Source organism: Protobothrops mucrosquamatus, unplaced genomic scaffold (genome assembly GCF_001527695.2).
Source record: "Protobothrops mucrosquamatus isolate PMUCROS unplaced genomic scaffold, P.Mucros_1.0 scaffold2190, whole genome shotgun sequence".
Classification (NCBI taxonomy): Eukaryota; Metazoa; Chordata; class Lepidosauria; order Squamata; family Viperidae; genus Protobothrops; species Protobothrops mucrosquamatus.
In genome coordinates, this window is record NW_015388283.1 from 77,974 (window position 1) to 102,872 (window position 24,899).

Sequence of the window (24,899 nt, forward strand, 5' to 3'; positions counted from 1 at the left end):
GACCTTCTGACAAGCAAAGTCAACGGGAAAGCCAGATTCACTTAACAACCGTGTTCCCAACAACTGCAGTGATTCACTTAACAACTGTGGCAAGAGAGTGGGGCAGAATTCACTTAACCACTGACTCGCTTAGCAACAGAAATGTTGGACTCGGTTGTGGTCGTAAGTTGAGGACTACCTGTAAAAATGGGTTATGACTGGGTAAGCAAAAATTAGGAAAATGCCTCCGCTATGCAGGAATCAGAACGGCTTGGAACCATCCGAATGAAAGCTGAAAACAAAGAACTCCCGGGCTTAGGGGAGAATCTAGAGCAGTGGTTCTCAACCTTTTTAATGCCGCGACCCCAACCGGTCGTAAGTCGAGGACTAAACCGGTCGTATGTCGAGGACTAAACCGGTCGTAAGTCGAGGACTAAACCGGTCGTAAGTCGAGGACTACCCAACCGGTCGTAAGTCGAGGACTTTCCCTGCCCAGGAGCGCTGCGCATGCATGGTTCTGCCCCCTGCGCCAGCCGAGGCGTAGTTGGCAAGCGGCAGAGACAGAGCAGGCCGACCACCAGCTGGCCCAGCCCAAGGGAGGTAAGGCACCCGCCGGAAAAGGGGAAAAAATGGCGGACAAAAAAAATGGTGGACAGCCTTGCTTGGTGACCCCCATGAAATGGTCGATCGACCCCAAATGGGGTCCCGACCCACAGGTTGAGAACCACTGATCTAGAGGTTAAAGAAAAGGAGAGCCTTATTGCTCAGAAGCTACAAGAAGCCAAAAGTAACATAAATGTTCTGACAAAGCATTCCTTTGCAAATGAATAAGAGCTCCTTTCAGATGCTCAGTGAAATAGGATCTCCCCTGCTATCTTGTCCCTGACCTTCACCAGAAGGAAAACAAAGCTTATATCCATCCATATGTCAATGCAGTGTGTATGCCAGGAGTTCCTGCCTTTTGTAGTATCCCTGGTCATCTGGAGATAGCATGTCTGTTTACAAGCCTCCATAAGTAAGCTCCAATATCTATATAAATGTTCATAGGCTGGGAAGGAGGGGAGTGAGTGAGTATGATTTGCATTGGATTCTTCCGTGCAATCAAGAAAAATGTGAAATACAAAAAAAGTCACCCATTTAAGCAAATAGCTGAAAATCAAAAGGCTTTAGTTGATGATACCACACTAAAACAGGGATAGTCAAAGATACTTGGTCTACATTTCAAAGTCAGCCAATTTGATTTATCCCTCCCAGACTAAAGACTACACTGAAATACAATTATGTGCCTGTTTTGCTTCAGTTCTCCACAGCAAAATGCAGAAAAACAGTATTTTAGGGCGAAATGGAATTATTAAATAAATTAAGGAATGGATTATGTTAAGTTAATAGAAATCACAAGCAGATTGATGCATGCACCATAGAGTAAAATGTGCAAAAGCCAGAAATGAAAATAAAATTTCAAAAATAAAGTAGGTTAAAAGCAGAAGATCAAAATCAATTATTTTCATTTTGCTGGGACACAAGGGAGGGATGAATCTGTTAACTGTTTATTTTTCCAATCTAAAGGTTTTAGACTGGTTTTTTTTTTTTAAAAAAGGAACAGTTTTTAAAAATATGTATATATTCTATGTAATCTTTTTTTAAGAATGTATTGTGTGTGCAGTTTTAATAATATATTCATTTTGCAGATTTTCTTTTACATTTTGTGCATTTTTACCTATGTATAACTTTTGGCTAGGAGAGCCTTCACACAACTTTGTGTGGGGCATCAACTGCACCCTTTTTTGAATTGTGAGTCCTTGCATAACCAGTCACTCATGCACTGGTCATCTCCGGTGCGAATTATTGCGACACGCTCTACATGGGATTACATTTGAAAAGTATTTGTAAGCTACAAAAGCCACTGTTGCACAAGCTGCACTGGCTGTTGATCAGTTTCTGGAAGCTATTCAAGATGTTGGTGATTACCTTTAAAGCCCTCTATTGTCTAGGTCCAGGATATCTGTGGAAGTGTCTTTCTCGAGTGGGATTGGCCCACCCACATGAGCTGGCAGAAAGCACTGTGGATCTCATCAGCCAAGGAATTTCAGCTGGCAAGATCCAGGAGAAGAGCCTTTTCGGCAGCAGTGTCTGCCCTTTGGAATATTTTGCTGCAGGTGGTAAGATCCACCCCGTCTCTTTTAGTTTTCAGAAAAAGACTTAAAACTAGACTATGCCAGCTGGCATGGGGTCCTGAAGGAGGAGCTGTTGGCCGTTGGCTTCAGTTTTAACTTTTAATCTTTTTTATGCTTATGATTGTCTGGATATTTGTATATGTTATCATTCTGGAATCTGCTCAGAGTCATCTCAAATCACAAAATGGGCGGCAAATAAATTTAATAATAACAAAATCAGAATTGAGAAGACAGCGACAGATAGCAAATGCTACCTCTGCAAAGAAGCTGAACTACCTTTTCATCTGCTTCAAGAAGATTGCACAGACTGACTATAAACAATGGCACGACAAAGTAGCAACAATAATGCATTGGAAATATCATTTGCTTGCCTGCAAGCAAGAACTGATGAGACCATAAAATAGAGAAAGTAACAGAAAATAGAAAGTGAAAGAAGTTGGAACTTTAGATTTCAAACGAATAGGCACCCCACACTTAACAACTATATATTGGATGTAGCAGTACTGAAGACAGCGAAACAAAAGAGAAAGAACTGAAGAAAATAACAAAATGTGAAAACCTGCAAATAGAAATGGAACAATTGTTGCAAAAGAAAGCAAAAACAATACCTATATTATTAGGCACTTTGGTTGCAATCTCAAAACTTCTAAAGCACTACCTGAACACCACTGGCATTGACAAAATCACCCACGGTCAATTGCAAAAGGCAGCTTTGCTTGGAACAGCTTACATCTTGCGACAATACCTTTAAAACCATCAAAGATCAACATCTGCCCATCCCAGGTCCTTGGCAAGAACTCAATAGGTGGATAAAAATGCCAAATCCAGTCTGAATATCTGGCTGACTGTGCAATGAACCATAATAATCATAATATAATATGAAATAGTCAATAATTTCAGCAAATAGGATCTTGTTATTTAGCAAATATTTAGCTGAACTCTTTTCAAGTTCACATTGAATACATACTTACGCATTCAACTTGGTATATTCTATTTCTGTTTTGAAAATGTCAAGTTTTCAATTTATATTTCCAACATTCCATGTTGCAAGTACACATATCTTTGCAAAATGAAAACATTCTTTCAATATTGATACCATATTGATACCTTATGGCTTGGTGAGGGCACACAAAGGTTCTACACTTTCTAAGAGTATTGTAAAAGCTGAGATTTCGTTATCTGGCACCACAATTTGCCTAAGTATTTCAATCATATCCATAAAACTTTCTTGACAGATACACAGAAATAGTTTGCCTTTCTCTGCCTTTTTCTAAAAGGGCTAACTTCCCTCATACCCGCAAAGCCACGTCTGCCCTCACTCTCAGATCCTGCATCCTAAAAGTATATTTAATAATTTTTTATTAAAGTTTAAAGATGCAAAGATTAAAAAACTATTATAAAGAAAAATATAAAACTATAAGAAAAAAAATTAATCGTGCAAAGAAAAAAAATTAAACAGAAAAGAAATAACATACAGTGGATATAGAAAGTCTACACACCCCTGTTAAAATGCCAGGTTTTTTTAGATATAAAATAATCAGGCCAAGGTAAACCACTTCAGAATTTTTTCACCTTTGCTATATAACATATAACCTGAACAATTCAATTAAAAAAACAAACTGAAATCTTTTAGGGGGAAAACAATAAAAACTAGAATAATGTGGCTGCATAAAGATGTACACCCATAAAATAATACTCCGTTGAAGCTCATTTTGATTCAGTCTTTTGGGGTAGGATCCTATTAGCATGGCGCACCTCGTCTTGTGAAGCTTTTCCCCCTTTTTTCTTGCAAAAGCACTCTAGATCTTTCAAATTGCAAGGACATCCCCTCTGCACAGCCCTGTTCATTTCACCCCACAGATTTTCATTTGGATTCAGACCTGGGCCATTCCAAAATTTTGATTTTCTTCTGATGAAGCCATTCTTCTGCTGATTGGAGGTATGCTTTGACTTCTTGTAGTGTTGAAAAATGAAATGCCTCTTCCTCTTCAGCATCTCAACAGAGGTCTGTGAAGGTTTTGTGCCGAAGTTGGCAGATAGTTGGAACTATTCATAATTCCCTCCATCTTGACTAAAGTCCTAGTTTCAGCTGAAGAAAAGCAGCCCCAAAGCATAATGCTGCCACAACCATCCTTTAATGTGGCTATGGTGTAGTTTTGGTGATGCACAGTGTTATTTGTACACTAAACATGCTTTTGGGGATTATGGCCAACCTTGGTCCCATCAGACCATAATACATTTTTTCCACATGCTTTTATCAGATTTGATGATGGTTTTTGCTTGGAAGTTTTTCTTTTCTTTTCTGTCTTGTCACCCTACCCCACAGTCAAGAACTATGAAGAATATGGAAAATTGTTGTCACATGTAGTACACAACCAGAAATTGCCAGAAATTCCTGTAGATGTTGCTATGGGCCTCTTAGGACCAATTTTCTTCTTGTTTTTTCATCATTTTTTTGGAGGGACATCCAGTTCTTGGCAGTGTCACTGTTGTGCCATATTTTCTCCACTTGTTGATGACTTACTGTGTTCCACAGTATATCTAATGCCTTGGAATTTTTTTTGTATCCTTCTCCTGACTGATATTTTCCAATGTTGAGATCCCTTTTATGCTTTGTAAGCTCTTTGCAGACCATGGCTTTTACTGTAAGAGGCCACTGAGTAAACGTCAGAAAAATCCTACTAGAACAGCTGACCTTTACCTGGTCTTGAACAGGGTCACTTTAATTGGTGGCTCAAGTGTATACTATTATTTACTATCAGTTTGAATGTGACTGATTAATTCTGAACATAGCCACATACCTACTTATATGAGGATCTTCTTCTTCTTGTGCCATATCCGTTATCGGACATTGGTGATCATGTTGGCAATCCTGTTTTTATCAGCAGCCACACGAAAAAGTGCTGCTGAGTTTTGTCCAAACCAATCCCTTAGATTTTGAAGCCACGATGTTCTTCTTCTGCCTTATATGAGGATATGAACACTTATACAGCCACATTATTCTCGGATACTATCACTTCCCATATTCCACCTGTTATCTATAAAAAAATTATTAAAGGCTCATCATTCAGTCCTAATCAGCAAAAGTCCATTAAGAGTTACCAGAAATAATAACATATCTTTTTTTAATCTCAAACCCATTTTATATTCCTTTCAACACAACAATTTATGACTTTCTCTATATTTTGTCTATAAATAAATTCAGTAACTCTCATCATTCATTCCTGGTCAGCAAAAATCCGGTAAGAGTTACCAGAAACGGTAACAAATATATTTTAACCTTGATCAAAAAACCCAGTTTATATTGCATATCTTTTTAAAACATTTCCCATTACCTAATCCTATTCTGCACCATTGCTGGCATTATCAGTAGATCTCTTGACAAGGTCAATCAGTTTGAGCGTTTTCTGGAAGTTTTTGCTTAAAATATAAATATTATATTTAGGGATTGCAATTTTATCCCTATGAAAAATTTATATTTTGGGGCAATTTTGCTGCTGTAGTTTGAGCATAAATGTAATCCTGGAATCATACCAGGAATGGAAATCAATGGAGATGATCCTGAGGAAACTACATGGAATTAAGATTGCCGGGAGAAATATCAACAACTTAAGATATGCAGGTGATACCACTTTAATGGCAGAAAGTGAAGAGGAACTAAAGAGCCTCTTGATGCGGGTGAAAAAGAAGAGTGCAAAAGTTGGTTTGAATCTCAACATTAAGAAAACCAAAATCATGGCATCCGGCCCCCTCAATTCCTGGCAAATAGATGGGGAAGAAATGGAGGTAGTGACAGATTTTATTTTCCTGGGCTCCAAGATCACCTCAGATGGGGACTGCAGCGAAGAAATTAAAAGACGCTTGCTTCTGGGGAGGAAAGCTATGGCAAATCTAGACAGCATACTAAAAAGCAGAGACATCAACCTGCCAACAAAAGTGCGTTTAGTCAAGGCCATGGTTTTCCCAGTTGCAATGTATGGCTGTGAAAGTTGGACCATAAGAAAGGCTGAGCGTCAAAGAATTGAGGCCTTTGAACTATGGTGCTGGAGAAGACTCCTGCGAGTCCCTTGGACTGCAAGGCGTTCAAACCGGTCAGTCCTAGAAGAGATCAACCCCGACTGCTCTTTAGAAGGCCAGATCCCGAAGTTAAAACTCAAATACTTTGGCCACCTAATGAGAAGGAAGGACTCACTGGAGAAGGGCCTAATGCTGGGAAAGATTGAGGGCAATAGAAGGGACAAAAGAGAATGAGATGGCTGGATGAAGTCACCGAAGCAGTAGGCATGAACTTAAATGAACTCCAGAAGATGGTAAAGGACAGGAAGACCTGGAGGAACGTTGTCCATGGGGTCATGATGGGTCGGACAAAACTTCGCAATTAACAACAAGGAAAAAAGCAAAAGTATGAGAAAGTTCAGATTGACTTCTCCAGGACACAGGGTACAGATAATCCTCAACTTACGACCATTCATTTCAGTGCCATTCAAAGTTACAATGGTACTGAAAAAAGTGATTTATGACCATTTTTCTGGCTTATGACCTTTGTAGCATCCCCATGGTCATGTGATCAAAATTTGGACGCTTGGCAACTGGCTCATATTTATGACCACTGCAGTGTCCCAGTGTCACGTTATCACCTTTTGCGACCTTTTGACAAGCAAAGTCAACGGGGAAGCCAGGCTCCTTTAACAACTGTGTTACTAACTTAACAACTGCAGTGATTCACTTAACAACTGTGGCAAGAAAGGATGTAAAATGGGCAAAACTCACTTAACAACTATCTTGCTTAGCGACAGAAATTTTGGGCTCATTGTGGTTATACGTCAAGGATTATTTGTACTAGCCATTTCTGTAACAAGTAGAACCTTAGTGGGTTCCTAATGTGCAGAAAGATAAACTTACAAACTGAAAATATTGATTTAAAAATGATCTAACAAGGACATATTAGATTAGATAGCTGAAAAAGAAGAGAAGTAGAAAAACGAAGTAACAACTTGCTTAAATCTCTAGCAGCTTATATTAAATACCTTGGCAATTTATTCTTATCCCTTCTAGAAGGCAAAGTACCATTTTTTTCTGAGGGAATGTACAAGACTCCCACTGGCCCAAAATAAACATCCAATACTATTCAAATTAACGGGAAAGGAACTTGGTATTTCTTCACTCCAAATAGATCAGTGAATGCTTTTGAGGTTTGGCTGAGTTGTGTGGCAAAAGAGCCATGACTTCTTTTTTTTTTGCACAATGTTGTGAGACTGGCTCAAAGCATCAAGTGCTTCAGGATATGGGAATCATTTGGGGTTTCCATCTTCTTCTGATCATCCTTCAACATCCTTCCTGCTTGCCTGAAAGAATCACACAGGCATGCACAAGCCAAAAGTCATTTAGCTTTTAAATATGTTGTGCTTTCCTAGTAGTGGGTGCTCAAATGCCACAATCTTGCAGTAGGGATGCAGGCCAGGACGAAGACAGGAAAAGGAAAACCATTGGGCCTTGGTGTGTGTGAATTTTCCTTTTATGATTCTTCCTGGCTAGGAATCTGGTTTTCCATTAGAAAATGAGTTTTGTTATATTGCGTTTTTAAGTAGGAAAGAACTTGACTCAATGCAAGAACCAACTCAGTATCCACATATCTGCAAGAAGTTAACTGAGGATATTTTTGATAAACTTACACTTTTGATAAAAGGCCGTCGTTGGCAACTCTATGCACTGGCAGGGGTTGGCAGGGGCCAGCAGGATCTATACCTTCCAAACATATCTTTGCACAACTCCCAGATCTAACATGTTCTCATGATAGCTTGTTATTTGAACCCTTTTTGGCTCTGGACCAGTTCATTTGAACCTGAACTAAAATTGGGGCTTGTGGGTAGGCTAGTTTTCCTATTGATTTTTTTTGTTGCCTCAATACACAGACCAGCTCCTGAAAGTAAGCAAACCCTTGCTTAGTGTCTGGCCACCTTAAACAAGCAAACTTTGGCATGAACCTGGCATTAAATCTTGTAGTTTACAGGGCCACAATCCCTGTAAAAAAGACAACAACAACCTAGTTTTGATTTTCCCTATTGACACAAGCACCAAAGTCTTACTTCATCTCCCTTTCAGAGTCTAATTATTCTCTCTACCATTTCTCCCACAAACCTGAGCCCATTATTGGAAATACCAAATGAGAGATGCACGGTTTGGATGTAGAGCCTGGGCCCTCCAGTCGTGTTTCTGATGAAGCTCAGCTGTGTGAGGAGCATGAGTCAGATTCGGAAGGCTCACACCTGGACTTGCTAATTGATGCTCGCAGACGTCGTCAATTAGCGAGAGAAAAACAACAGCAGTCAATGCGACAACTCCAAAGTAAAAGGAGAAGGCAATAAGAGGCAATGCCCTGGGACTGCTGTATAAAAAGGGGAGGTGTGGGCGGTGCTGGTTGCTGAAGGCAACCGTTTGCAAAGTGCTTCTTGGAATCCTGGTCTGTTCGTCTTGTTTGCAACGTGTTCCCTGTAGACTATTTCTTTCCTTTGGACTTGAGTTTTGATGTTTATGTTTTGGACTCATTGAAGGGATTTGTTTTGTTTTAAAGTCTCCAGCCTATTGTATCAGCAGGGGTTTGGTCCTTGTGCCTCTAACAAGGACGGCAATAGGCTGGGATAGAACAGCATCCTCCTCTGTATATAATTAGACTTAATGGTATATATCAGGGGTCCCCAACCTCCGGGCTACGGCCCATTTGGAACCAGGCTGCGCAAGCAGTGGGCGAGCGTGCTCACAGGCACACCTCCACTTGCGCAAACGGCGAGCACACGTGCTTGCGTGCGAAGCTCCATTTATGCAAGTGGCAAGTGCAGACACCTGATGCTTGTGCAAATGGAGCTGCACGCACAAGCACGCCCCTGCTGCTTGTGCGAAACCATCCCCCATTCCACTGCTGCCGATGCTGGTCTACAAAGCCAAAAAGGTTGGGGACGGCTGGTATATATGACAGTAGGTGCAAAGTACACAGTCCCCACTACAGCCTGCATTCTAAGTTTTGGTTAATGTAACATAGGCACCCAATGTTTATGTGTGTGTGTGTGTGTGTGTGAGTGAAATTATAAAATGTGCTTCATGATGTAGATTCCATTCTATAATTCTCTACAACATCACATCATAACACAAAAGACATATCAAATACACATTTCATCATTTGGGTCATCATGTTAGAGATATCAGAACAATGGAGTGGAATGTTTTGTTCCATTACGCCCAATTCTCAAGGACATGAATATAAAAACATATGTTGTCATGAAGGTTATTATTTATTAGCATATTTCTGTGGAAATACTTTCTCAGAAAGGTGCGTCCTACAACTGGATTGTAAAGACTTTCCAGCCTTTATGATTAGGCAAACAGTTCCTCAGCTAATTAGATAATGGCCCTGATGTACATGTTGTGCTAAGCCAAAGCATTTTGGCTAAACGGATAGGGCAAATTAAATATACAGTCCTCTTAAGTGTCTTATTAATTAATTGCAAAACAGCTCACAAGGGAGTTGAACTATTCAAAATATGTTTTCCCCAAAGGCCATTGCGTGTCTTCTCCTGAAATCAAAGAGAGAGTCCCTATTTCAATTCATTATTAACTGAGATAGATGAAGCTGTCCATTATGGATCACATTCAATTAAGCCTAAACATCTTTCTTAACAATCAAGATATTCTTTAGGTCAGAAGATCACTATGAGAAACAAACCAGGGGGAAAAAGAACCCAAAGAAACAGTAACAAGACTCGGTTCATATGGTAATAAAATGTCAGGCTTTATATTGGGTTATGAATCAGCAAAACCATGAAATCTGGAGCTGTAGCTTCAGAAAACCTCAACAATACTGTATTTGCTTCTTAAGCTGCTTTTTAAAAGCTAGGGTAAATTCATATTCATCCTAAACTTTGGAAATAAACATTAGATGAAATAATTCCACAATGTATTAAGTGTATTAAGTGAATACACTCCATTTGGACAAAGTCGGTATTTATAAAAACAGTTATAATAATATATAATTTATAAAAATAATTCTACATTGTCATATCATTTTCCTCTTGTTTCCAGAAAACACTTCACTGTCATGATGTGTTATCTTTCTGAGAAAGCAATTGCAAGATTTTTTTCCCCAGTTGTTTTATTTAAATAAGTGAAACAGTTGACCTAAAACATGAATGAATGAATGAATGAATGAATGAATGGATGGATGGATGGATGGATGGATGGATGGATGGATGTGTGTTCGTGTGTGTGTGTGTGTGTGTGTGTGTGTGCGCACAACGTTATTGCATTTTTCATGGTAAGCTGTTCCTCCCTTGATCCAGTAACTTCCCATCTTTTAACCCATCATCACTAATTTTCCTTGGAGGAAAGAAAAGAATGCTCAGAGTTCTAGATCAGAGATTTTGTTCCAGTTTGTGCCCCATGAATCAGTATAGTCTACAATTTTGCCTTAATGTACTAATGTGATACCAGTATTCCTCTAGATTTCCTGCACTGAAATTATAAAACTAAGGGTTATTGGGGAATGGACATAGGCCTTTTATTAAATGCCAAAGTTAGGACTGTGCATGTTTCAAAAATAACTAGAAAGTTTGTTCTAATTTATTTGCAAAGGTTAGCATCTCTTACCTCCCTTTTTAGCTTCCAAGTGAGTTTAAAAAGTTATGACATTTAATATTACACTAGTTTTTTACAACCTGACATGAAAGGCTGGAAATATCAGGTCCATTTCATTATCGAAATGTGCACAGCCCTATTATCTATAAAACTAGGATTTCCTGAAGTGAAGGAGCTGATAAACTTTGTTATGGCAAGCATTCTCCAAAGCAATGAAAAAGTTCTTTCATCTCTTTAGCTGGTGTAAAAGTATGCTTGCTTCTCTCACGTTGCCAAAGATTTCTGTCCTGATGTTTAGAAAATTACTACACAAATAAATACGTTTCATCTGGTATCTGGAAATGGGTCCTATAAATTCTGAGGAACACCTTCACTGATGATATCAGATCTACACGAGACCCTACTACCTGGTCATGTTGTAGAAGTAACAGGGTCTCCCTAAAGCTGTAGACATTTCCATAATGCATTTGTTCCAAATACTATACTAATGGGAAAGAGGATGGGTAAAACTCCAGTTTTTAAAAACATTCTGGATTAATGGAGGCTCTTGTCAGTTTTCTCCAAAGATGACTGTCTTTAAGTGTTATTCTTCATGAATGGGCAGAAAAGTATGATGGTATATATTGCACTGTCACTACCGATTCCTATTTTTCCAAACAGAAGGAAAGCAGGGTTGGACAAATTAACAAAGAAACTGGCTTTATTTATCCTCCTGCAGACATCATATACTGGAAGGAGAAGCTAATACCAGTCACTGTTCTTAATGTTTCATGAGCGGGGATAGGTGAATATAGGCAAGTGCTTAGAAAGGCTGTTGTATTAATCTGAAAAACTGCCCCAAAAGCAGATCACCGGTGAGGACCAACAGTTACGTTTTCTGAAGAAGTGCTAAAGCTGTACCCCCCAAATAGCCCGCAGACATGTCCCAGGGATGATGGAAAGATGGATTGGAGAGATTGTCCTCAACTAGTGTCAAGGAAATGGCAGCGAGTAGGAAAAATGGCACAGGAGTTGGGCAAAATTAGGCTCCTCCCACTCTGTCAGAAGCAGCAGCAGAATATGATTCAACGGACCTTCCATGCAGCATGATACTAGTATTAACACTACTAGTATTAACTTCTAGCATTAAACCCAACTTAAAAAAAGATTTATCATTCTTTCAGTAGCAAAAATTGTGCCAGATGAAAAGGAACAATGCTACTTTAACATTGGAACAGTTTAATATCACTTTAGGCTGCCTTAGGCTGGGGATGCAATGAAGGCAATGTCATGAGAAGGCCAAGCCATAATGGCATCAATATCAGGGGCATGACTGCCATTTCAGTGGAGCTACATAAACAAAACATTACAGAAAAAATATGAAATATAAGTAACCTAATAAAGGATAAAGAAATTTGAAAGTTATCAGTTAAAATGAAAAAAAAGCAACTTATCATCAAATCCATGATAGAAATAAAAATATAACTGATTCTGGAAGTGGCATGAATACTTTACAGACTAGGAAAATAAATGGCACATAATTAGGAGGGCAGAACTGAGTAAAACATGATAATCAGTTTATCCAGATAGTCCTCGTTTAGTGATAATTGTGACCGGCAATTAAGTGAAGCAACTGCTAAGTGAAACCATAATTGTTGATGATCAGCTTTTCTTTGCTTTACAAAGCAAAGGTCCTAAATGTGAGGATTGTCAAAAAAAATATTTTTTTTTCATCCCTGTTGTAATTGAAAGTCATTGTTAAATGAGGCAGTCACTAAACAGGGACTACCGTGTAAACTGAAAGAAAGAGAAAAACAACAAAACAATGCATTCCTTACCTGGCACAAGCCGCTAATGCACATGTCTAGTGATTCAGTGTAACAACGGGTTCCATCCAGGACTTTAGGTGCCAGTTCCACAATAAGGTTTGTCTCCTTTGCCTGGCACCTCAATGAACATGGGTTGTCAGGATCATTCGGGATAGGAAGCCATTCATAAAACTGTCCCTGATACTTGACGTCATTGTGTGCTGAACACTGCTGGGTACGAAAATCACCTGCTTCTGGAGGGCAATCCTAAAAACAAACAGAAAAAAGTCAAAAGTCTACTAAATCTATTATATATGATGTTCTTTGATATGAGTTGGAAGCAACAATAACTTCAAGAAAATTGAATCTTGAGAAATGCATTGATTCCCTTGTGATCAGTGTCTGTCCTTCTAGTATACGGGTGTCAAACTCGCCATGTCATGTAATGTGTCACGACGTATCGCGACTCTTTTTGCATTGCCGGCAATGGGGTGGGCACGGCTTCGGTATGATGAAACCGGCCCACGGGCCAGCAGTTTGACACCCCTTTATCTAGTAACTGGTTAATAAACCAGTCTGCAGAGAAATAATGGGAAAAAACTTGAAATCTGTTCACCAGTGGCAAACAATGGTACTCCTACTGTATCTTCATAAGGGACACAGAATCATCAATATGTTTCATGGCAATTTCACTAGAGATTCATGTGTAATAGTATAATTTTAAGCATACCTACTGAGAAGAAAATTGCACAGAATTTGTGGAGTTCCTCTAAGAAAACAGGCAAAGGGTTGCAGCATATTTATCACTGAGAAACAACTACAAGTGAATAGCAAGATAGCAACACTCTAGTTACGGCACAAAAAATGGATTGCGGCTACTCTCACAAAATGCTGCCTGTTTTTCAGTATTTCTTCTGACTTTGCGAGGATGAAAAAAGACATATATAGACTTAGCCAACTTTTCTTTTCCTTTGAAAATGGAAAAAAAAGGGGGGGGGGAGAATCATGAAAATTACTTGATTAAAGTATTTGTTTATTTAAGCATTCTTCGTTAGCTTTGCTTTCCAAAAGGACCTAAATCAGCCAGTAACGCAGTATGAGCCAGAAAAACACTATGTATATTTGTATTACTTCAACACAAGCAGAGATTTTTACAATCCACAGCGTCAGTAACTCTTCATTTTTTTAAAAAAATGTTTTTTTACTATTTTTAAAATTCCTCTTAATTTACCAGGAGAGGTACTTTTGGGATACAACTTAACTTTAATTTTTGCTAAATTTTATGCTAATATTAATAAGGACTGCCCAGATATTTTGGTGAATTGCTTAAAAGAAACCAGAGAGAACAGGATAATCCAATTTACAGTAGCCTTGAATATTAACTCACAGAAGTACTTAACCATTTTATTTGGTCAAAGTTTAACCCATCCATTATTGTACTAGTTTAATAGAGATTATCAGTGAATATAATATTTGACTGCTAATATTTTCAAAGCATAGAATGTTCACTGCTCATGTCTACTTAAAAGTATATCCCATTGAATTGATTTAAAGATTCTGTCCTAAAATGAGAACAATTAACTCTTTTATTGATAAGTTCAGGTCTTACAAAATTGACATGGTTGAAAATTGCTTCTAGCAAGTTAGCCATAAATCACTTTCAAGCCACTTACTCTTTATGTTTTCACTAGCACATAAAAATAATCTCCTGCTTCTCCATTCAATTCCATTTATTGCTGTGACTTCCTTTTTCTGGAGCTTGTATTAAAGTGATCTTGCAGTGGCTACTAGCAAATAAGTTTCTAACAGTGTTTATAGCCTGCCTGATTTCACTTAGTATTTTATCCATGGTACATACAGAGCAGCTGGCAGAGTCTCCTATTCCTTCCAATTTTATCTGAATTTCTTCCATTTCCCAGCTATGCAGGGATTACCTCTTCATTTGAAGCATATAATGCTATTGCTGAACATGTGAACCTGCTTCATATTGAGTCAGGTTATTGGAACCACTGAAGTAGGATTCAGGAAGCATTCTTCTTGGTTTTGCCATGTTTAATGAAAGAAATGCAATCCTGGATCTTCCTACGTGTGACCTTTTGGCCTTTAAGTCTTTAGCCAAGATTAACTGGCCACAATTACTTAGGCTTTATGAGGGGTGGAATATGAGGAACGATGAAATGCGTCTTTTTTCTGACAGTTACTATAATTATGATGCAACTAGATGGTTGTTTAGGAAAAACTAATGCAACTGAACCAGAAAGGCACACATACACACACACACAAATCTTAATAATTCACTTCTCAAGAAGCTCCTTGAAATTATAGATAAATAGCTTGTTTTTTTTATTTATGTAGATGGCCCTGAATGTAGGAGGAGGAGAAACTGAAGTATTCTAATTTGAACTACACAGAAAAGTGCAGCGAACAGGAAGTCTAAACAGGTACTTCCTGTTGTCTGCAAGTCTCATAATTCTGTTAACTACTCCTTTTAGCAGAACTGATTCTGTTCCTTCTTAACCAGAATAAATGGGGATCTGCTTTCACACTTAGAAAAAGCTGCAGAACCCCGTGTGAACATTCAGGGAGCTGAGGCCCAGACCAGCCTGAGCATGTAAACAGCCTGGGAAAGTGCTAAAGCAACTGTAACTTTGTCACTGATTTTTCTTTTCTTTTCTTTTCTTTTTTTAATTCCATGAGGGTACGGAGTCTGGTTTTATAGCTTGGCTTACTCATGCATCCACAGAGCCAAGCTAGATCACTTATTTGATTCTGGCTTGGCTGAACATACAAAATGTTCCGGCTTGTACTGATTTATTTTTATAAAGACAAAAGGTCCAACAAAGCATACAGATATATACAGAGTTCTCAGTCTAGCTTTACTCTCAGTTCAATGGGATTGTTTAAGCACTTTGTCTTTTTGTTTTTGAAACCAAAATAATAAAAAAAATGCACGGTCAACCTAGCACATTCTCAAGACTCTGCGGGTGATTAGGAGCAAGTAGTATTTTACTTACTTCCCTTTGATTTTCCTGATTAAAATAATAACACAGTTTTAAATAGCCAAATGGGTGTTTGGAGAAGTTTTCTGTGAAACTTAAGCTGCTTGAAGAGCAAATATAAGCACTCTGGAAAGTGTGCAGGCGTACTTATGCCACTGGCCCCAAGGCAAGAATGAATGAATTTCTATCTCTAGTGTGAAGGGCCAGCACAAACACGCGATATTGTCTCACAGTTAAGTTTAACATCTTTCAGTCTTTCCAGCACAAGACCCTCTTATTATTTAGCTACTATTCAAAACAGGCTACGTAGCCAACGGGGCTGGGATTGGTTAACTTGTTAGGTTTTACTCTTGTTCTTTAACCAAGTTGCCATACTAATTGCAAACCCAAAGACAAATGGCCTGGCATCCACACCTTTGCAAGCCTTGTTATGCAAGTCCTTCTCATTCCTGCCCTACAGCTGTTCCAGACAGGCAGTAGCAGCTATGGCAGCTGACTTCCCAAAGCTCTTTCCTGGGGCCTGGCTAGCACTAATTCCAATCAGGCAGCTAGTATATATGCTGATGAAATGATCAATCATTGTTTGCTTAATCGTGATTGTTAAATAAGCTACACTAATCAGACTCCAGACAGACAGAACCAGGCAATTATGTTTACCTTCTTTTCCAGAAACTTTATGGAAAAGAATCACCTTGATGTTGTTCCCAAATATTATAGGGAAGGAATCATTCCAGCCTTTTCTTTCTTTTTCTTTTTTCTTTTGTGGGAATGAGAGAGAGTTGTACGGCTAAGAAAGGCATGGAAAGGAAAACAGGCATGAGCAATCAAGAGACAGCACACCCACTGGCAGGTTATCTCATAAACAGAGCTGAGTCCAGGTGACAAGAAACCCGTGAAGAAGCATTTGAAGTCATTCAGAGAAATTCCACCTTGATTTACTAGAAATGAGGCTGAGGAATTCCACTTGCCATTTCCAAGTGGCAGCATTACAAATATCTTATTGGAATCTTTGTAGTTCTTGCTACCTCAAATGTGCCCAGCTGTCTGGAGCTTGACAAGAGACAAGTTCTTGTAGAAAGAGGGGGATGTAGGCAGGAAAGCCTGCCTATTATTCCCTCTGCCTTTTTTTTTTTTTTTTTTAAAGGTCTTTAAGTCAAAGTACCCCAGATGCTGAGTTTTTACAGCATGTTGTTCTTAAACTTTCAGTAGTCCTCTAATATGATTTTTTTTTCTGTTCGAGCTAGTCTTTGAAGTTGACTTGAAAGCTACAACTGATGCAAAAGATAGCAGTCTCCTGTTGACACATAGGAACTGATATAGTGCAGAATAGACTAGACTAGACTAGACTAGACTAGAATCTTGGCATGATATTAATCCTAGGACCTGACTCTCTGGATGCTCCATTTTGAATTTAGAAAGAGTAAGGTATTTTTTTCCTCAGCTGTCGGACATCTCTATGGTTTGCCCTTGCCGGTCTCTCTTGAACATTTATTTATAATCATGATTGATGATTCTAAGTCCTCAAAGGAAATGGCTTAGCTAGAGTTTTCATATCTGGGCTGTAAAACTGTAGACCACTAGATGGCAGCAAGTCTTTGAGGCCAATTAGTGGCTATCCTGATTATTTGAGACCTGCTACAGACAAAATACACATTTGTTTGTTTGTTTGTTTGTTTGTTTGTTTGTTTGTTTATTTGACTCTTCCCCAGCTAAGTTATATTTGTTGGATGGAGTTGTCTAAGTAGAGAATTGTCTTAATGGTATCACCTTAGTTGTAAAATACCATTTCCAGAAATGCTCACTGACACAAATTCTTTAATTTCTGGAGCTTTAGATGAATAACATTTTTTTAACCTTAGGATTTTGAAGTGTTTTATGGGATTTTATGGGTTATCTCAATGATGTACAAGATTTAAATTTAGTTAAAATTCATGTTAAAACTATGCATGCAAAGCAATAAAATACTAAAACTTTGAAAGCAAAAGTTTTGCTTTCAAAGTTTTAGTATTTTATTGCTTTGCATGCATAGTTTTAACATGAATTTTAACTAAATTTAAATCTTGTACATCATTGAGATATCTTTGGTTAAGGGCTTCATTGTAATATTGTAAATGAAGTTAAAAAAATAAAGTGCTGACTTGGGGCAGGAGAACTAGGATTCAAATGATTTCTTAATTGTGACTTAGTGTGGAATTGGGGAACTCAATCTTTTCCAGCTTCACCAGTTTCTCCTTTAAATATGAGTTGCAATAATCATAGCTCATGAAAATTTATTGTGGGGGAAAAACAAAATAATTGCAAAATTATTTAGGGTACATAAAGCATTAGTGAAAGATACATTACCAATTGTAGTTACTGCTGCAAGATTTTGTTGCACATTCATTCCAAGAGATTAAAAAAAAGTGATTTTATTCTACATAAATTATTACACTTTAATGTAAGAGGATAGCTTGTGGGTTTGGGGCCCATGCCTCAGTGCCTCACTCTTGTAATTTTACTTTCCAATGGACAATTTTTCTCTCAACCACAATCATAGGCTCTAGTTTCTTTTAGTTTCTTTTCTTTTTTAAAAAATGAATGACTTTACACACATACACACACATATTTTGCTACAATATGTTAGGTGAGACCTGCAGTTTATTCTAATTTCAGCCTTGGCTGATTCTCCTACCTCTACTTGTATAATCTAGAACCAACAGAGACAGAACATCCTAAGCAACACACAGTATTTCCTGACTACTGAATTTAAGAACAAGAGCTCACAAAAGCATTATTTTTGTAAAATCCATGGCATTATACTTAACGCCATAGGACTCTGATTTCTGATTCAGCCATGTAAGATCTCTTTAAAACGCAATACACACAACTGCATTTTAATAACCCTTATTTGACAGAGCTTTTCTTTGCCTCAAATAGTATCTTACAACTCATGCTGATATTTCTGCAAAACCAATTTCGATATTAAAGATGGTCAACGATTCCTTAAATGCACAGTATCTTTTCTTTGACTGCAAACGTATCATTCCATCGTAAAGCGTCTTGCCTACATACAAACAGCAATACTTTCTACCATGCTCTTTATGTGTCCTCAACAAAACTGGCAATGATAAAGAGTTCTTATCAAACTTTTCTGATACAGACAGTCCGCACTCAATGGCCCTAATTGGGACCAGAATTTCCACTACTAAACGATACAATCACTGGACAAATATCATGTGACCACACTGCTTAAGGATGGCAGCTTTGGTAAGGTTGGTTGTGATTGTTAGGTTGGTTGAGATGCTGTTGTTAGATGAGGACCTCATGCTTCTCCTACTCTGCCACTATTGCCTCTGCTTCAATCTCCTCACACACCAATGTGCCCATCATCTCTGCCTTTTTGGTTGCTGCCATCTCTTGTCAGCTTGCACCTCTGCTCTCCTGTACTCTTCCACCTTCAGCTGACCTCCCATCCTTGAGGAGCACCTAGTTTGGCCCTTCATGAGGCAGTGTCTTGTGAAGAGCCAGGCTAGACATGCCTTACCAACAGCAGGGGAAGAAGACAGCAAAAGTCCGTCTTCTGGGGGTGGTGCAGGATAATGGAATGCAGGGAGGTGGGGTGCAAGGGTACAATGTGGAGTGTAAGGTGGCAGGGGGAGGGTGGGTGCAGGGTGGAAGGGGTGGCAGAGTATGAGACAGAGTATAGCACTCCTGAGGTCATAAGTGGGAGGGCTGCCAAGTGTCCAAATTATGATAATGTAATTGTGGAGGTACTATTGAAACTTTAAACAGTTGCTAGCAAATGCTTGCTAAATGAGGAAACGGTTAGAAAAACTGTTAGAACAATTTTGCAACCTCTCGCATCTCACAGATTCCCCAGGAAGCAGGAATTCTACAATTAAGCGACAGAGAAGCAGTTCTCCTGCAACAGTTGAATGGGAGCATCGTCTACGTGACGAAATGGCACAACTGGTAGGGTTAACATATAATGCTGAAGCTAAATCACAATTTTAATCCAGAATGGTTGGGCTCCCATTCAGTGCCCTGCTGTGTGTTCTGGGATTAAGACAATTTGCGAAAGACTGTAAGGTCAGTGCTCTGCTCTGGTGAACTTTTTCTAAAGGAATCAAGCTACACATTGCTCCGGGTCTAGATTCTTTTTTTACAGCAAAGATACCATTGAACCATAATTTGTTTGTCCTCTGATTTGCAAGATGAGGGTAGTACTCCATCTCATAGCTTAGTTGGCTGAAGTAAGTAAGAACAACCTAAAGTTCGTATTTTGGAAGTTTTCTGGAATATGAAAATAGGTGGAAGAGAAGGTGACTGAGATTTAATAAGACTTCATTTGTTTAGACCTTCTGATTTATCTTACATAATTAATTTGCTTAATGTACAGAGTGGTAGATCCAGCCTATGTGAAGGAAACCATACCAGAAGGCCCCCCGAGTGTGAACTTGAAAAAAATATATTATTAAAAATTTGAAAGGTGAAAATTCAGGTTGTCGTTGTTATGCTTGCAGATGATATTTTTTTCTTTAAAAAAAAATTATTTTCAGGAGAATGAAATGGGGGGGGGGGTTGGTCATTAAAAATAGAACATATTTGGCAGCTGAAGGTGAATCTCCAGGAAACAAAGGGGTGAAAGAACAACGTTCAAAAACCATGTGTTTCGGGATCTCCAGTATGGCAGAGAAAGCAGTGTTAGAAGTTCCATCCAGCCAAGGAACGTGTGAGTCACTTATAAGGAGTTTTGTTTACGCTTCATACCCAGGGTATATAATAACACAGCAAATTCTAAAAATGTGTCTTTTTCTTTTGCTGCATTCAGGGTCATTTTCCAAGAAATAACAAAGGATAGTTTTCCTTCAGGGTCGCAGAATGGTTTCAGACAGATTTGCTTGGCTTCTTCTTCTTCTCTCAAGTTTTCTACCACAATTCAGAACACAAATAGCTCTTTCTTGCAACCAAAAATTAAGAACTTCTGGACTGGCTCTTTCTAACAGTAGTAGCATAGTAGTAAATTTTGAAATGCAGGAGGTCATCAGGATAGTCTCAACATTTCTGAAAAGATGTACATATAGGCAGGTATGCACATCTAACACGTCTCTGCTGGGTTTCAAACCAACACCCTTCTATCTGCAAGGCAAAGAGCAATGGCCATTGTGCTACTACGGCAGCGACTCAATTGAAGACTCTTTGTGAAGGACCCCTGTGGAACATCTCGCCTCCTGTGGTGAGGTCCACTCCAATCTTCCTGACCTTCCATAAAGCCTTGAAACCTTGGCTCTGCCAGTTGGCTTGGGGCTCCAAAGATCAGGCACCATGTTGGAGATGTTTGATAGATTCATATCAGATCTCACCCTCCCACTCCCTGCTCATCCTACTCACTCACTCCCCATCTTTTAGCTATTGTATTTTGTATTTTTATACTTTTGTAGTATTTTATTTATATGGGTTTTTTTTAAATATTGTAAGCCACCCAGAGCTGCCCTCTGGTAAGATCGGTGGCCAAAACTTTGATAAGTAAAACAAATAAATAAACTAGCGAACTGCTGAGATTAGCCTGTAACAATTTGAAAAACACTCAACTGAAACAGGCAGGAGTGCTAAAGGCACTTTTGAAGTTGATTAATAAAAAAAAATGCCCTGAGTTTTTTTTTTAACATGAGTGGGGGATTAATAGAGGCTGTCTTCCATTTTTGATGTTACTTGTCCATTCGGGTGACATTTATGTTTAAATGAAAAATACAGACAAACGTGCAAAGGAATATTACATTTGCATGAAGTGAATTAGGTCACTTTTCAGAACGATGTTTTAGTTCTCCCTTAATTATACTGCTGGTACCCAGGTGCACATCAAATATACATTTAGATTTACATTTAAAGATTTGCATTTATTTAACAAACTGGACTTGAGTCTCTGTATTGACAATGGTATCTTGATGTACCTTCCTGATAAGCTGTGGAACATAGTGTTGGGCATTGGCTTGTTGAATGCAGTGGCCCATAGGAATATGGAACTTAACATATTTTACGCTTTAAAGTATTTATTGTTATTATATTGTGAGACATTATACTTGCTTTCCCCCTATGTATTCTGGCACAGAATGAAGTCAAACAAATTCTTCAAGTTAAAACTTGAGAAGGAAGGACTGCTCTCCCAATGCAATATTGGGAACTAATAAAAGCTCCAAGTGTGGAAAAATAAACTAATATGTTCAATATGCTGCACTCAAGCATAATAAAAAAGAAAGAGCCAAGGTTCTAATATTATATAAAGCAAGATCATAGAATATGGGCTCCTAAAACTTTCGATAACAGATTCGGAAAAGAAAAATGCAGTGAATGCAAGATAAATCCGAAGAAGCTTTTTGTCAGTTTTATCTGGATTTCTTCCATTTACTTCTTTGGTTATTGCCGTTCTGCTCTTGTGAAAGCAATGAATGCTTGAGAGAGAAAAAGATGCACCTCTTTTGTGTGCAAAAATGGAACCGCTGGGGAAATAAGATCAACCTTAAGAGAAAAGTTGTGTGTGTGCCACATGCTAGAAACAAGAAAATAAGAAACAAATGTGTACTTATCACATCAAAATTGGGATAGTTTGGAAATTCCGTCAGTGAATACTGGTCCTGGATATCTTCCCTTAGGCCCCTCCATTTTTAGTGTCAATTTGTCAGTTTCCCCTCCGGTTGTTTTGATATATGTATTATGTAATATATATATGCAGGTACTATTATAAGAGGAACAGGAACTTATTTTGTTATAAAGGCTTGGCTGCTTCTTCATGTGTGATTGATCTATTCCCTGGACTCTGAAAGAACAATTTTGAACAATCTCTGCAACATATGTACAGAAGACAATTTAAAGACGGTTTTGTGAGGCAGTTATAATATTTCTTAGTTATTAATTCCAGTGCAAACATACTACTATTTATGCAAGGATCAGGCTCACTTTGATTCACATCTCTAAATGAGTTTCAAACAATATAGACAGGAGGAAATAAAAAATAAAAATTGCATGGAATCATAGATTTTCCAGATCCGGACATATTAAATCCACAGAGCGAAAACATGTAATAATTTTTTTTAATGCTAAATGAAGGTTTCCTTGAATCTTTGGGAGGAAAAAGAGCTAGAAGATGGATTTCAATCATAATAAAGTCTCTAACCAGCTGCTTGCCTACCATACTATTTTCCCTCCAAAAGGGAGAATATGATGCTAAATATCCCCAGAGGTATATTATGAAAAAAAACCACATATTACTTTGGTTCTTTTATCAACTTTGTGGAAAAATTCATTTCCAGTTACAAGCCAGTTAGGAAACTGGAGTAGGAACATGGAGAAAACTCACATTAGTCATCAAAGCTCATTTTGACCTTCCAGAGGAAAGATGGACTAACTATAACAAACATGATGGCAAGATGCTGTGGTGCATTCAAAGTTACAGCAATGAATAAGGTCTGTTGAGAACTATTCTGTAGATGGCAAAATGCACTTAGGTCTATCAGAAGTGCTATCTATCCAGTCTCCAGGTTATAATGAATCCAAATTATTTTAAAATGGGGATGCTACCACTAGAGTTTCCTTAAGCCTAACCATAACCATGATTATTCTGCTAAGAGGAGAGATAGAAAGGAGGAGAGTATGTAACCCCTGCTTCCTTGGATCAGGTCAACTATCTCTCTATTATACATCTCAAGGAAGGCAATGCCTGTCACTAGTGATGACACGGTCTAATGACACAACAGATACCAAAGATCAGGTAAGAATGCCCAGATCCACAAATTGTAACTGTTGCTGTGACTACCTTAATCAAAGATTTGCTGCTGGCTTGAATGTCTAGTAATGGTCTCCAAGAACACGTCAACAATGATAGGCTCTTAATGCACTTTTGAGAGAGAAAAAATGGTGCATTGAATTATCTCTTGGCAGACAAAAATAAACCCCCAAGATGCAGCTCTAGTAAAATAAACAAACCTTAGTTACTGTAATTGCTGCCTTGGTTGCCAGGATTTTAAGAGGCATTACCCAGGAGGCATTGGCTTGGCAATGTTTAATTATGGCACCTCCCACATAGCATGAAGCAAGTGTCTATCTCTCCCCCCCAAAAAAATACTTTTCTGAAAAAACAACAGAAAAATAGGGGATGGGCTGAGGAGTATATCCCTTCTTCTACTAGGCTACAACCCTTCTTTCATCCACTGATGTCCACTTAGCAATCACTGAAGTTAACAAACGTGTACCAAAAGGCAACCACAGAAAATGTTCTTCCTTGCCTTGTCTGTAATTAAAACAAAATAATTCTGTGGGGCGTAAGCTTGTGGGGGGCAGCAGAAGATAAAGAACAGGGCCTTCACATTCTATACAAAGTAGCAGAACTTATACCAGTTTGTTGGTGTCTCCGTGTGGGCATTATTATGTAAACTGGCTCAAAGTTAGACCTTGATCTTGCCTTTCCATCTGTCCTGTGTCCCCTTTGTCCATGCAGTCTAATTCAAAAGTTGATAAAATAAGGGATTGCTTAAGACAGGGGTGTCAAACTCAATTTCATTGAGGGCCGCATCAGCATTGTGGTTGGGGGGCTGGGTAGGTGTGGCCAGGGTGGGCACAGCCTACTGGGTGGGCATGGCTGGAGTGGGTGTGACCTACTGGGTGGGCATGGCCAGCTCTACATCGTTTGCGTCAAAGATTCCTGTGGGGATCTGGGCAGGAGTGGGACAGATCTGAGGGTCTCTGGCAGAAGGGGGTGGGACCAGGGCAAGTGCCAAGGCATGGTCCACTGAAAGAGCCTGCCGAAACCCCTCCCCTGGAGCCCATCAAGCCGGATATGTGAAGTAGGCGAGGGCCATTTGCTGGCCACTTCCAGGCGATGGTGCATTTCTTCATTCCTCACAAAGGGTGACACCTCCCCAGCGTGCACCCAGGGGGCTGGGCCAATGTGGCAGGGGCCGATCCCTCGCTGTTTCCAGACGGCCTTGTAGAGCTAAGACTGAATGCGTTTCAGCATAGATGGCCACCACAAAATTGTACATTGGCTCCCGGGCGGCCAGGGCCAGGACCAAGGCAGCAGGGGCCATTACCTCACTGTTTCCAGGATGGCTTCGTGGGCCACATGAAACCACGTCACGGTCTGCATCCGGCCCCCGGGCCTTGTGTTTGACATGTCTGGCTTAGGATAATGCATGAGATCTCATTGCTACAGCCAACACCCCCCCCCAAATAACATTTCTAGAGATTTTATTTTTCCTCCTCCAGTTAAAAAGCATACTTCTAGTATGTACAAATAAACAATATACTCAAAACACTCTTATTTAGCAAAAAGAGAATGGTTTATGTTTAGCAGTATCACTGTT

At 39.0% G+C, this 24,899-nt stretch overlaps 1 protein-coding gene across 1 annotated transcript in view; it reads right to left on the bottom strand.

Moving 5' to 3' along the window:
- LOC107295013 (ADAMTS-like protein 1) overlaps positions 1-12,832 on the bottom strand; it is a gene marked incomplete at its 5' end in the record, with an annotated part of 87,666 nt that extends 74,834 nt beyond the window's left edge. Inside the window, one exon of the mRNA XM_015824301.1 lies at positions 12,596-12,832. Coding sequence (XP_015679787.1) covers positions 12,596-12,832 — 237 coding nt within the window. The remainder of the gene's footprint in view (positions 1-12,595) is intronic.
- Positions 12,833-24,899: the final 12,067 nt, after the last annotated feature.